At 44.2% G+C, this 15,706-nt stretch overlaps 1 protein-coding gene across 5 annotated transcripts in view; it reads right to left on the bottom strand.

The window, feature by feature from the left end:
- galnt7 (UDP-N-acetyl-alpha-D-galactosamine: polypeptide N-acetylgalactosaminyltransferase 7) overlaps positions 1-15,706 on the bottom strand; it is a 37,914-nt gene that overhangs the window by 19,145 nt on the left and 3,063 nt on the right. For all 5 annotated transcript variants that reach the window (XM_084188517.1, XM_084188516.1, XM_084188514.1 and 2 more), the window contains exon 3: positions 464-630. In XM_084188517.1, the coding sequence (XP_084044643.1) occupies positions 464-630 (167 nt within the window). The remainder of the gene's footprint in view (positions 1-463; positions 631-15,706) is intronic.

Genomic DNA, 15,706 nt, shown 5'->3' on the forward strand with positions numbered 1-15,706 from the left:
AGCAGGGTGCTATTAACCAAGAATAGACATGTTATGCATTTAGGCTTATATCTGAGAAAGTACAGCAGTGAAGTCCTGGTACTCTGCAGCAGAGTGATGTCATGAAGCCTTCTAGTCTAACCTGATTGGCTAATTCAAAATAGAACAAACAAGTCATTTAGCAGACACTCTTATCCAGAGTGACTTAGTTAGTGCATTGATCTTAAGATAGTTAGGTGGGACAACCACATATCACAGTAAGTACATCTCAATAAAGTAGCTGTCAGCAAAGTCAGAGCTAGTAAGGGGTGGGGGAGTCAAGTGTGAGCATTAGTTCAAAACGTTTTTTTATACTTTTTTTACAATGACAAGAAAAAAATACAATATTGGTACAAAAACAAAACCCTATCAGCCTTCTGTTGTATAACTTGTATACCCCATTATAAACCTCCATTGAAAAGTTTGAGGCTCAAACCAAGGCTACCTTTGTTGCTGAAGTCGTCAATCATGACAATCTCGGCCAGGTATCGTCTGGGCGTTCTCTTGATGACGCTGTGGACCGTCCTCATCAGGGTGGACCAGCCCTCGTTGTGGAACACGATGATGACACTGGACGTCAACAGGTTCTCGTCGTAGTGCCAGTACTTACACCTAGGAGGAGTGGGGGAGGAAGATTTCAATCAAATGGCTGTAGGCATACATACATACTGCACATGTAGTGGATAACAGGGAATATTTATATAGATTAGGCTATGTTCAGTAGCTGGAAAGTATTCTTTTTTTTTTTACCAAGTTTGTATAGCATTTCATACATTTAGAAAATACTGCTTTGGAGTGATATAGGACTGTTTACAAAAAGGGGCCAAAGGCGCAACAGATTCCACTATGCAATCTGAAGACGTCAGAATAGACAGCGATTGCTGCTAGCTAGCGCCATTCCAACACATAGCCCCAAGCTCAGCTGCCTAGCTCTCTTGTATCCACCCAGAGCTCTCTGCTAGGCCTCTGTCACAACCCCCATTCCCCTCCCCCTCCACAGGCATGCCATCTGTGAGGCAGGAAGGCAGCCCTGCTTTGTGTGGTTTCCTCTGGCAGAGTGCGCTGTGTGTGTGTCCTGGACTCCACTTCCTCATTCTGAGCGTACTCCCTCACTAGAAGTCCCTGCTGCTCTTCTACCGCAACAACAGCACTCACTACCTCCCATTGCCACATGCCATTGCCTACGTATGGATTTCAAGCCAGCCAACTGCCCTATTAATACAGCTGTGAGTGTGAGAGAGCGAGTGAGTGAGAGATGAGGGGCCGGGCCAGACACTGGAGTGGCATACTGAGGGTCTATTTTTAGCCTTGGTTTGAGCCTTGGCAGATTCCTTTGCTAGTGCCTCTGGGACAACCTGAATGGAAAAGACGGAGCGTCGAGGCGTCTGAGGTCACCGTGCGGAATTCAGTACGGAGTGAGCAGTAAGAGGTTGGTCAGGTCTGGGCTGAACAGAGAACAGTTTACAGCACAGCAGATCTGGAGTATCTGGGAGGGGTTGTTTAGGCTTAGAGACTGAACTGAGAACAGTTTATAGAGCTGGATAGTGTGTCTCAGGGAGGGTTCATTTATGGTGAATCACACAGGGTTTGCCTACCTGTCCAGGATGATTATAACATGAGACATATAAACGGTCTCTTTCTAAGAAGCCTGGCTGGTTTGTGTGCACTGTGACGCATGTATGTTTTGCATTGCAAATGTACATCTGTGCGTTAGTGTGTGTGTGTGTGTTGCTCCCGTCGCATCTCCCCTTTCTCCCCTGCAGTAACATGCGGAACGGCTCCTGTTCTGGTCTGCCCTCCTGGTTCTCACCCACCAACACTGACATGAACACCTCAGATTACAGTCCTGTTGGACCAAACCTTTTATATAAGGTGAGAGCTCACAGCTCCATTAAAGGGAAAGTGTCTTAGCCTCTCCAGGCCTCATAAAACAGATAAAGATCCTCATGTACCTCAAGTCATTCCCTTTTACAGCCAGGGAGGTTTTGGACTGCCACTTTATTATGACCGGCGCAAAAAAGCTTTAACAGTAAATAAAAGGCCCGGAGAGGTCAAAAGAGGGAGGCACTAATGACAGACTGGCAGCATCTGAAATGGCACCCTATTCCCTATATAGTACACTACTTTTAAACAGGACCCATAGGGCTCTGGCCAAAAGTAGCGCACTATATAGGGAATAGGGTGCTACTTAAGAAGTCTCCCTGGAGAGGCTTATATAATGTTGTGAAAGTAAAGATTATTAGAGGGGATCTTATACTGAACTGGGATTCAGTGCTCTTCCCACCCCCAACCCATCCCTGTCTTTAACAGTGTAACTGACGGCTTATCCTTCAGCTACAGTATGCTGGCTTGTGTTTTGAGTTGAGGCGTCGATGAGTTAGAAGGGCAGGGGAGGAAAGCATTAGTCATATCAGCTTCTTGTAAACACTGCAATAGTCTACACATGGGGTAAGCTCTATGGCCGTATTCAAATCTACTGCATTTGAGAACAATTTTGAAGTTGCTGAACTACATTTTATGAATATTCACAAGGCCTATGGGTAATTTGCTCTGACAGTGTGGAGTGTCCTCTGGAAAAAAGTCCAACAAGGATCCATTGCAGAACAGCAGTTAGCCTACATGAGTTTCCACGAAAGCCTCCCTCAGTCCCATCTGAAAACGACACAAATAGAAACATATCCAGTGATGTGCTTGGACCTGGTGTTAATTAACTCAAGGGAGCGTGCACAGTTGAACGGTTTGGGTTGCTGCGGTTGTGTATGAGGGAAGGTCTATTCCAAAGACTGGAGTTCTCAGCATGACAACGCACTGAACTCACTACACTTGGTAAAGGTAATGCATTTCTCCACATGGCACTACAAATCGCAAAACCTCCATACGGATTTTGCAAGCATTTCGCCAACTAATCTCGTGGACAGACTATGTAAACATAAAATTACGCAACATTTTAGTTCTGGGTTAGCTAAGATTATTAGCTAACAAAATCAGTCAGGATGCAGACTGGAGGCTTGGAGAGTGATAGTTGTGTGTGGAAACATTCATCATGTGTCTATAAAGACAACAGTTCTCTCTGTGCTGAGCTCTATGGGGAGGAAGATCAGCCCAACACTAATGAATAACACTGGTGCCTTCACTCCAACAGTCCGTGGAGGTTACTTGTCGCTCTAGGGGCATCATGTGAGTTTCAGTACGTGTGTGTGTGTGTGTGTGTGTGTGTGTGTGTGTGTGTGTGTGTGTGTGTGTGTGTGTGTGTGCGCGCGCGCCTGACAGAGTACAGGAAGGAGATAGAGATAAAACAAGTGTATGCGCGTGTGTAGAGGGCCCTGTGCTGAGCGAAGGTCAGCCATCTTCCTGTGTTTAAAAAAACGCTGCCTGTTGGCAGGATCCTTCCAGACTAGGCAGCTCTAACCCAGTCAGTCACACCCTACCAGAGAAACACTGTGTAATGTATGACAAATAGGCTAGGCTAGTAGCTACCTGTCAACCACACACAACCAGGAAGCCTGGAACATGTAGGCCTAAATCATATGTACAGTACCACACAGACCCTAAATAAACAGGCCTATGCTCTGTCAACAGAAAAATGTATGAAAATCACATCACTAAAAACAATTTAAAAGTGTTTAAAGAAGTGATTTGAAGAGGAGGCTAAGGGTGTAACGTCAATGTTTTCATAAGGCTTACGTAGATTCTGGCAGTGAATAACTTTTAACAGTGTTGTAGTGCTAGTGTCATGGGTGGATATTGGATACATTCAGATATGATATTTTGCGATAACACGATATGGACTGTTCAGGACGGAAAACGCTCAACCGGTTGACTAGTTATCCCAGTCTGACATCAACTAGTCCTATCTATAGACCTACGGCCGTGTCTCGGGACTAGTCTAATTGATACAGGCTTGCTCTTCATCAGAGAATTGTTTTTGTTTACTTACAGAGCCCCTGGAGGCCAGCTGAGCCTGATCTGTGGTGAAAATACTGAACATCCTTGGCTCCTTCCCACAGTTTTATGGGACTGGGGTCAAGCATGCACACATAAACAACACAACTCAGCCCCTCGGCAGAGAGGTGAGCGAGTGTCTGATATTATCTGCCATGAAACTCAAACGAGAGAGTTCCTGCCACTGAATTGCAGTCTTACCCAATGTCCTGAACGGGCCAAAATGAAGTGTAACGGACAAGGCTGCTCAATAGTGACTGCAGTGGGCCATCTGGTGGTCAAAACCGGAACTAAAGATCCTGTTGGGATTATTAACATCCTGATTGCACAACTAAAGTACAACCAATCCACCTCAGCCACATGGGTTTTATGTAATCAAACACAGATTAAGCAAAATCAATATTGACAAATGATTGAGAAAATCGATTAAAAGGGGTAAATATGTTCATATTGACCAAACAGCTCTATTCCAGATAAATATCTTCCAATGTTTGATAATCAGTTTGCAAAATATATACGTGGCAAAGCCTCTGTTCAATAATGGAGTGAGTGACACCTTTGCCTACATCTGCTGTGCCCTGATCCACATAAAGGCTTGTATAGCAGTGTGCCAAATCAGGACACTCTTTGTCTAGAGCAGCTCAAGCCACAGCAAGTGATACACTTTGTCAGTAACTGGTTAGTCCACATGAGTTCTATTTTCCAACGCGGTGCAGTTGACATGCCTGTCAACAACCTCAAACTGACAGAATAATGTACAGGTGCCTATATATATATATATATATATATATATATATATATATATATATATCATGGAACGGTTTACATATGTAGACCAACTAGGCAATGCAGTCTAGACTAGTCTACACATGCATTCTAATATCAACAGTTAGTTCTGGGGCAGTGATGTAGTGGTTCAAATGTGTAAATGCCATCTCACAAATAGAATGTTGCGAAAAAGGTGTTTATCCTGCTCTACAGCCCTGGTCTGGGTGCAGCAACAGTCTCACACCTACTACAGTCCACGTAATCAAATAAAAGCAGACAGTATGTGGGCCTACATTCCTAGGAAGCGCATAACCAAAGTGGGCCCAGCCAGAATCACTCATTATGTTCTTTAGTCTATCATCCATGATCTCCCATACTGACTAGGCTATAGTTAAGTCCACATGGATGTCAGCAGCCCAGCCACAGAACCTAAAGCCGGTACTGTAGCATCCAGCCAGGGATGCCGGCCCTGTACAGTCTCATGCGGACTGTTCAAACAAGAGTGTTCAACAAAAGGTGCCCTTTGTGTTCCTACTGGGCCCACAGCCAGATGAAAAGGACAGAGCAAGGCACCTTCGCCTGTTTGTTCTCCACACAGTATTGGTTCATTGTGTGTTAGCCAGTGCCGGTGTGTGTAGCCCAATGTGCGCACACACACACGGACAAAGCGTTGATGAGGTGACGCCATTCATTCCTATGTATAGACTCAATAGTGCATTGAAGCCAATTGAAATCTGTTTAGATGGCGTCTCATGGAGACATTACGTGCAAAGTTTGAGCTACTCCAGGAAGTGATGCTGCCCCTCTCATTGAGTAAGTCAAGTTGAAGATCGACCGGGGTACTGCAGGCTGCCATTAGCAACTAAATTATCCTTATATTATTATAAATAAATCACTGGTAGCATGATTGTCTTCCCAAAATGTTTTTACACAAAGATTGCAATTTTTCCACATTCACTAGATTGCCTGCAGTACCACGGTCGGCCTTGAACTTCCGTGGCTTCAATGAGAGGGGGCAGTCTTCTTCCCTGGTTTGGCCATATGTTAATGAAGAAATTTAAGATGACTAAAGTTCATATTTAGTTTAGTGTGATTAACACAATGTTTAGCATATTTCTGTAATACACATTTCCAGTGTTCTAGTTGTGACACTCAAGGTGGGGGTTGATGGTCACTAGACTTGTTATGGATTATGCTCATATCTGTTGATAGTGATTGACGCCAGACTGGAGGTACAAGGACATTGTATTGATGACCTTCTGTGGACACTGATTCTGTAGCAGCTGACAAAGCCACTTACTTTTTGAACTGCGAGCCTCTCGGGCTGGTGTTTACAGAACATTTGGTGCTATCTGATTAGAATATGAAGGGCCTGTTTCCAAGAGGCCAGTCAGACATTCTCTGCTCTGTGCTGAAGGCGTCTCCCTGTTACAACTTGGAATAAACCTGATTGATTTGATTAACTTAACCTACGACTGCTCATTTTTGTTCAGCTATATATTCCCATTATACCAAACTTCACTCAGTACCTGAAATGTACTGCTACACAACTCTACACTAGCTAATTACAGTATACTGTACAGTAATAAAACCTATATAACAGTCTTGACAAGAACCAGACCACTGGCAACATGTCCCTATCCCAATAGCATCGGCTATCAGTCATGCATCTCCAGTAATGAATATATCTGTAGCTGCATTCTACTTCTAGGGTTAGGAGGACTAGGCGATCTGATACATTCGTTTATACAATGAATCCAAACAACTCCATGCAAATGAAACCCCAAAAGGTTTCCCCTCAGCCTGAGAACCTTGGGTTGACCTCGCCTCCTATCCTCCATTCCTCATTTGTTCTGCTATGACTGGTTTCTAATCTGCTCTGATATAAACTAAAGCCATAATGCAGGTCAATTGGATTTGTGTTGTTGCATGTGTTATTATGGCTGGCTGGACTTCTGGATTCTAAGCTGATGTTCTATCGTGGGGCTCCCATTGGCACAGAGGTCTCGCAGACTGCCCCTCATGTTATTACATCGTCGCCTGACCTTAAGAGTTCCATCAATGCATACTAACCAGTGTTACAGGGATTCCCATCACTTCGCATAGCATTGGCAAGACTATGACATACACTGAACCAAAATATAAAAATGCAACAATTTCAAAGATTTTACAGAGTTACAGTACATAAGGAAATCAGTCAATTGAAATAAGAGGCCCTAATCTATGGATTTCACATGACTGGGAATACAGATATGCATCCGTTGGTCACAGATCAATAAAAAAAAAGTAGGGGCGTGGATCAGAAAACTAGTCAGTATCTGGTGTGACCACTATTTGCCTCATGCACGACATCTTCGCATAGAGTTGGATTAGACTGTTGAGTGTGGCCTGTGGAATGTTGTCCCACCCCTCAATGGCTGTGCGAAGTTGCTGGATATTAGCGGGAACTGGAACACGCTGTTGTATACGTTGATCCAGAGCATCCCAAACATGCTCAATGGGTGACATGTCTGGGGAGTATGCAGGCCATGGAAGAACAGACATTTCCAGCTTCCAGGAATTGTGTAGAAATCCTTGCGACATGGGGCTGTGCATCATCATGCTGAAACATGAGGTGATGTCGACGGATGAATGGCACTACAATGGGTCTCAGGAGCTCATCACGGTATCTCTGTGCATTCAAACAGCCATCAATAAAATGCAATTGTGTTAGTTGTCCGTAGCTTATGCCTGTCCATACCATAACCTCACCGCCACCATGGGGCGGGCACGCTGTTCACAACGTTGACATCAGCAAACCACTTGCCCACATGACGCCATACACTGTCTGCCATCTGCCTGGTACAGTTGAAACCGGGATTAATCCATGAAGACCATTCTCCTCTAGCGTGTCAGTGGCCATCGAAGGTGAGCATTTGGCCACTCTAGTCGGTTACGACGCCGAACTGCAGTCAGGTCAAGACCCTGGTGAGGACAACAGGCACACAGATGAGCTTCCCGGAGACTGTTTGACAGTTTGTACAGAAATTCTTCAGTTGTACAAACCCACAATTTCATCATCTGTCCGGGTGGCTGGTCTCAGATTAACCCACAGGTGAAGAAGCCGGATATGAAGGTCCTGGGCTGGTGTGGTTACACGTGGTCTGCGGTTGTGAGGCTGATTGGACATACTGCCAAATTCTCCAAAATGACGTTGGAGGCGGCTTACAGTAACAGCTCTGGTGGACATTCCTGCATTCAGCATTCCAATTGCACGCTCCCTCAAAACTTCAGACATCTGTGGCATTGTGTTGTGTGACAAAACTGCACATTTTAGAGTGGCCTTTTATTGTCACCAGCACAAGGTGCACCTGTGTAATGATCATGCTGTTTAATCAGCTTCTTGATATGCTACACCAGTCAGGTGGATGGATTATCTTGGCAAAGGAGAAATGCTCACTAAGAGGGATGTAAACAAATTTGTGCACAACATTTTAGTGAAATAAGCTTTTTGTGCAAATGGGATTTTTCTGGGATCTTTTATTTCAGCTCATGAAACATGGGACCAACACTTTATATGTTGCATTTATATTTTTGTTCAGTATACATAGGCCTATTGTGATAGAGCTGGAACGGTAAACCGAAAATGATCGAGGGCATTTTACTGATAATTACAATAAGTACTCTACATTTCAGAAATAAGTTTGAAATGAAATAATGCCGCTAATAGGATTAGTTACTTGAAAAAGCAATATTACTCATTACATTAAAACAAAAGTAATGAGTCACTTTACAATATTGCTTTGTGTGGAAAGTAACGCGTTATTACTATACTACTTTGCGTTACTTAAACATTGTGGGGTTTTTTGACAGTCATAGGGAGCAAGGCGAGCACTCTACCAAAGATGGGCTGCTGCTCCTACCTAGAGTGCATTCGGAAAGTATTCAGACCCATCCACTTTTCCACATCTTGTTACTTTACAGCCTTATTCTAAAATGGATTAAATATATGTTTGTCCTCAATGTTCACACAATACCCCATAATGACAAAGCAAAACCGGTTTAGATTTTTTTGCAAATTTATAAAAACAGAAATACCTTATATACACGTAAGTATTCAGACCCTTTGCAATATTTTTACAACTTGGAGTCCATTTGTGGTAAATTCAATTGACTGGACATGATTTGGAAAGGCGCACACACCTGTCTATGTAAAGTCCCACAGTTGACAGTGCATGTCAAAGCAAAAACCAAGCCATGAGGTCAAAGGAATTGTCCGTAGAGCTCCGAGACAGAATTGTGTCGAGGAACAGATGTGGGGAAGGGTACCAAAACATTTCTACAGCATTGAAGGGCCCCAAGAACACTGTGGCCTCCATCATTCTTAAATGGAAGAAGTTTGGAACCACCAAGATCTTCCTAGAGCTGGCCGCCCAGCCAAACTGAGCAATCGGGAGAGAAGGGCCTTGGTCAGGGAGGTGACCAAGAACCTGATGGTCACTATGACAGACCTCCAGAATGCCTGTGGAGATGGGAGAACCTTCCAGAAGGACAACCATCTCTGCAGCACTCCACCAATCGGGCCTTTATGGTAGAGTGGCCAGACGGAAGCCTCTCCTCAGTAAAAGGCACAGCCTGCTTGGAGTTTGCCAAAAGGCACCTAAAGGACTCTCAGACCATAAGAAAAAAGATTATCTGGTCTGATGAAACCAAGATTAAATTATTTGGCCTGAATGCCAAACGTCATGTCTGGAGGAAACCAGGCACTGCTCATCACCTGGTCAATACCATCCCTACTGTGAAGCATGCTGGTGGCAGCATCATGCTGTGGGAATGTTTTTCAGTGGCAGGGACTGGGAGACTAGTCAGGATGGAGGGAAAGATGAACGGAGCAAAGTCCAGAGAGATCCTTGATGAAAACCTGCTCCAGAGCGGGACCTCAGACTGGGGTGAAGGTTCACCTTCCAACAGGACAACGACCCTAAAGCATACAGCCAAGATAACGCAGGAGTGGCTTCGGGACAAGTCTCTGAATGTCCTTGAGTGGCACAGCCAGAGCCCGGACTTAAACCCAATAAAACATCTGAGAGACCTGAAAATACCTGTGCAGCGATGCTAAACATCCAACCTGACAGAGCTTGAGATGATCTACAGAGAGGAATGGGAGAAACTCCCAAAAGACAGGTGTGCCAAGCTTGTAGCGTCATACCCAAGAAGACTTAAGGCTGTAATCGCTGCCAAAGGTGCTTCAACAAAGTACTGAGTAAAGGGTCTGAATACATATGTAAATGTTATATTTCAGTTTATTTGTAGTAAATTTGCCAACATTTCTAAAAACCTGTTTTTGCTTTGTCATTATGGGGTATTGTGTGTAGATTGATGGAGGAAAAAATACAATTTAATCCATTTTAGAATAAGGCTCTAATGTAACAAAATGTGGAAAAAGTCAAGGGGTCTGAATACTTTCCGAATGCCCTGTAAATACATTCAGAATCTTGCGAGCTGCCAGTTCTGGTTATAGACCATTTCCACTAGACAGGAAAACCCTATGGGCTTTGCTATCACAGAAGCGATCAATGGCAAATAGAGGTGCACCCTCTATACAATTCTATGGACAGCAGCTGTCATGACATTTCTCCAAACAGCCTCTCAGCTTGCATGAGAATTGAGGAAGCAAGTCGAGATCGGTTCATGGAAACACACCCGGTAGAGGTATGATTCTGAAAGTAACGCAGGAATCGTTTGACAAATTAACTAACAATATTACGCAATTTATGCGTTACTTCACTCCGTTACTCATAAAAAGCAGTCTGATTACATAACGTGTTACTTTTGTAACGCATTACCCCAACACTGGTGATTGCTAAAACGTGACAATTGATAGCTACAGCATTCAAAGTAGTAGTTAATGGTAATGTAAAAATGTTATACATTTATCGTTCAACTTATTGTTAGTGATAATTCAGACAATTTATAGTGATATGGATTTGTGTCCATGTTGCCTAGCTCCTTCGATATATTTTACCCTCATTCTTTAGACGGGTTGGTTTTTTAGCAACAAAACCGACAAGTGCGCAACTAATGGGGCAAAACAGACCGGTTGGCTTAGATGACATGTTAAACTATTTAGTCTCCAATGTTTATTGAAAACAAATACATTTGCACAATGAGCACTTGTCTCAAATACATTGTTACAGTTGTTGGTTTGCTAGCTAGCTAAATCTTGGCATTAAATCAGTCAAAACAAGACATGGTATAAAACTAGCAGTGTTCATTTTGGTACTCTTATATTTAGTCTAGTCTTAGTCAATGTTGTCTAAAATGTAAAGTTTGTTAAATTGTCATTTGAATAATAATTTAGTCTAGTTACTGTCAAAAAGACAACAGTGGGCCATTAGTCACATTACATTTGGATTGCCTCATTAACCTATAGCAAACAAATCACTGACTTTCATGTGCACGAACATACATACCCTTGTTCTACCAACATCCTATTCCCTTCCCAACAGCAGAAATGACAAACATACACAGCAAGAATAATATAAGAATTATCTGCCCATGTAAATAACCAATTCAGCATGCGTAGATGTTGCACATCACATCCAAAAACAGACAAGTGCAGAGAGCGAGAGCTATAGCCTTGCTATTGAGCGAGGCCGCCGTAGGCAGACCTGGCTCTTGAGAAGATAGGCTATGTGCACACTGCCCACAAAATGAGGAGGAAACTGTGCTGCACTTCATGACCTCCTGCCAAATGTATGACCAAAGACATTTCCCCTCAGATTACACAGACCCACAAACTCACAGATCTATTAGGTGAAATACCAGCGTGCCATCACAGCAGCTAGAATTATGACCGGTTGCCACAAGAAAAGGGCAACCAGTGAACAAACACCACGGTAAATACAACCTGTTTTTGTTTATTTCTTTTCCCTTTTGTACATTGTTACACTGTACATAGCCATAATATAACATTTGAAATGTCTATTGTTGAAACCTTTGTAAATGTAATGTTAACTGTTCAATTCATAGGGCTTTATTGCCAAAGCTAGTGAAATGGATAATATACACAAGTGAAATGAATTGCGATTGTGCTTCGCTCTCACACTCTCGAGATGGTGCCGCAAAGTAGGCTATTGGCAAAGTAGTATCGGTTGCACACCTCCATCACACGGTCATGTCATTGCCATCGTTTTCAATGTTCCAGACGCCACACTGACATCCAGAAGTAGAACGGGGGATAATGACTTTCACCCAGGGATGTAGTCGAATCACTAAACCTAGAGTCTGAATCGAGTCCCAAGCGCTCAAGTCACCAATTGTCGAGTCACGAGTCCCTATGGCTGAAGTCCGAGTCCCAGTGCTCGCGTCCTGGTCCAAGTGCTCAAGTCTGAGTCACTGGGTCCACATGAACTCAAAATACAAGTTATTTACCCAGTCAGATAGAGCGTAGTGGGAAGAGGAATTTAGTCAAGTTGTTTGCTATCCCTTTTTCTTTCTGTGCCACCAAATGTTTGCATATAGGCTACTGGTGATGTTATTAGCATATTTCTAAGAAACAAATTGAACTGAAATATCACATTTAGATAAGTATTCAGACCCTTTGCTCAGTACTTTGTTGAAGCACCTTTGACAACGATTACAGCCTCGAGTCTTCTTGGGTATGATGCTACAAGCTTGGTACACCTGTATTTGGGGAGTTTCTCCGATTATTCTCTGCAGATCCTCTCAAGCTCTGTCAAGTTGGATGGGGAGCGTCGCTGCACAGCTATATTCAGGTCTCTCCAGAGACGTTCGATTGGGTTCAACTCCGGGCTCTGGCTGGGCCCCTCAAGGACATTCGGAGGCTTGTCCCAAAGCCACTCCTGCGTTGTCTTGGCTGTGTGCTTATGGTCATTGTTCTGTTGGAAGGTGAACCGTCGCCCCAGTCTGAGGTCCTGAGCACTCTGGAGCAGCTTGTCATCAAGGATCTCTGTACTTTGCTCCGTTCATCTTTCCCTCAATCCTGACTAGTCTCCCAGTCCCTGCCACTGAAAAACATCCCCACAGCATGATGCTGCCACCACAGGGATGGTGCCAGGTTTCCTCCAGACGTGACGCTTGGCATTCAGGCCAAAGAGTTCAATCTTGGTTTCATCAGACCAGAGAATCTTGTTTCTCATGGTCTGAGAGTCTTTAGGTGCCTTTTGGCAAACTCCAAGTAGGCTGTTAAGTGCCTTTTACTGAGGAGTGGCTTCCTCTGGCCACCCTACCATAAAGGCCTGATTGGTGGTGTGCTGCAGAGATGGTTGTCCTTCTGGAAGGTTCTCCCATCTCCACAGAGGAACTCTAGAGCTCTGTCAGAGTGACCATCGGGTTCTTGGTCACCTCCCTGACCAAGGCCCTTCTACCCCGATTGCTCAGTTTGGCCGGGCGGACAGCTCTATGAAGAGTCTTGGTGGTTCCAAACTTCTTCCTTTTAAGAATGATGGAGGCCACTGTGTTCTTGGGGACCTTCAATGCTGCAGACATTTTTTGGTACCCTTCCCCAGACAATTCCTTCGACCTCAGGGCTTGGTTTTTGCTCTGACATGCACGGTCAACAGTGGGACCTTACATAGACAGGTGTGTGCCTTTCCAAATCATGTCCAATCAATTGAATTTACCACAGGTGGAATCCAATCAAGTTGTAGAAACTCAAGGATAATCAATGGAAACAGGATGCACCTGAGCTCAATTTCGAGTCTCATAGCAAAGGGTCTGAATACTTAAGTAAATGTAATATGTTTTTTTATTTTTAATAAATGTGTAAACATTTCTAAAAAAACATATCGCTTTGTCATTATGGTGTGTAGGTTGATGAGGAAAACATGCATTTAATCCTTTTTGGAATAATTCTGTAACGTAACAAAATGTGCAAAAAGTGAAGGGTTCTGAATACTTCCCGAATGCACTGTATGTACATTAAGGCACGGTAATACGCACAAAAAGCTTCTCAAATTATGCGCACAAATTTGTTTACATCCATCCACCTGACAGGTGTGGCATATCAAGTTGCTTAAACAGCATGATTATTACACAGGTGCACCTTGTGCTGGGGACAATAAAAGGACACTAAAATGTGCAGTTTTGTCACAACACAATGCCACAGATGTCTCAAGTTGAGGGAATGTGCAATTGGCACACTGACCACAGGAATGTCCACCAGAGCTGTTGCCAGATAATTGAAGTTAATTTCTCTGCCATAAGCCGCCTCTCCAACGTTGTTTGAGAGAATTTCGCAGTACGTCAAACCGGCCTCACAACCGCAGAACTCGTGTAACCACGCCAGCCCAGGACTTCCACATCCGGCTTCGTCACCTGCAGGATCGTCGGAGACCAGCCACCCTGACAGCTGATGAAACATAACTATTTATGTCTGTAATAACGCCCTTTTGTGGGGAGTAAGTCATTCTGATTGACTGGGTCTGGCTTCCCAGTGGGTGGGCTTATGCCCTTCCAGGTCCACCCATGGCAGCGCCCCTGCCCAGTCATGTGAAATCCATAGAATAGGGCCTAATGAATTTATTTATAGTGACTGATTTCCTTATATGAACTGTAACTCAGTAAAATCGTTGAAATTGTTGCGTGTAAGTATTTTTGTTCGGCCCCAGTGATGTGCTGGGCTGGGCTGTCCGCACCACCCTTTGTAGCGCTTTGCGGTCAAGGTCGGTGCAATTGCCATAACAAGCGGTGAGGCAGACTGTCAAGATGCTCTCGATGGTGCAGCTGTAGAATTGAGGATCTGTGGGCCCATGCCAAATCTTTTCAGCCTCCTGAGGGGGAAGAGGCGCTGCCGTGCCCTCTTCATGACTGTCCGGATGTGTGATCCATGCTAAGTATTTAGTGATTTGGCCGCCAAGGAACTTAAAGCTCTCAACCCACTCCACAACAGCCCTGCTGATGTGGACGGGGGTGTGCTCCCTCGCGCTTTCTCCTATAGTCCACGATCAGATCCTTGGTCTTACTGACGTTGAGGGAGAGGTTGTTGTACTGGCACCACACTGTTAAGTCTGACTTCCTCCCTGTAGGCTGACCCATCGCCGTCAGTGATCAGGCCTAACACAGTCGTATCGTCAGCAAACTTGGTGTTGGAGTCGTGCACGGCCACACAGTCGTGGGTGAACAGGGAGTACAGAAGGGGACTAAGCACACACCCCTGAGGGGTCCCTGTGTTGAGGGTCAGCGTGGTGGAGGGGTTATTGCCTACCCTCACCACCTGGGGCCGACCCGTCAGGAAGTTCAGGATCCAGTTACAGAACGGAGGGGTTCAGTCCCAGGGTCCCTAGCTTGGTGATGAGTTTGGAGGGGACTATGTTGTTGAACACTGAGCTATAGTCTATGAACAGCATTCTCACAGTTATTTCCCCTCTTGTAAAGGTGGGAGAGGGCAGTGTGAAATGCAAATTGAGAATGCGTCATCTGTGGATCTGTTGGGGAGGTATGAGAATTGGAATGGGGCTAGGGTGTATATGAAATGCAGTGGGAGGGTTGAGCAAGACTACAAATTCAAAGACAGACTACTTTTCTATAGCCTACTCAAGGGAGAGAAAAACATAGGAAACCATTTTATTATTAAACTCTACTGTTTTTTTTTTTTGTAAAGCTGGTGGTGACTGCTTAGCTAAGGTGAAGCAATCTCTCCAAAACTCTTGTCCCTCCACTTAGAAGTCAGAGAATTTTGTCTCGTCTCATTTCAGTCAACTGAAATGAAATAATTTGTTAATTTTTGTTCTGGGTCCATTTGGTCAGTTATAGTTTGGTCAATTGCCACTGAAAAATAGGTGTTTGACAAATATTTCAGTCACAATTTGTTCCCAAAATTAACACTAGTAGAAACAAACATTGTTGCTAGCCATCAGACCGTTCAGAATCATAACGCACAGTTTCCGGCCCTGTCGATGTGCGCGCATCATTTGTGACATTGTCAGCCAACCCATCTATAGGCTTACCTCGTCATAAATTGAGTAGCACATTTCAG

This window comes from Coregonus lavaretus, assembly GCF_964263955.1.
Source record: "Coregonus lavaretus genome assembly, contig: SUPER_35_unloc_1, whole genome shotgun sequence".
Classification (NCBI taxonomy): Eukaryota; Metazoa; Chordata; class Actinopteri; order Salmoniformes; family Salmonidae; genus Coregonus; species Coregonus lavaretus.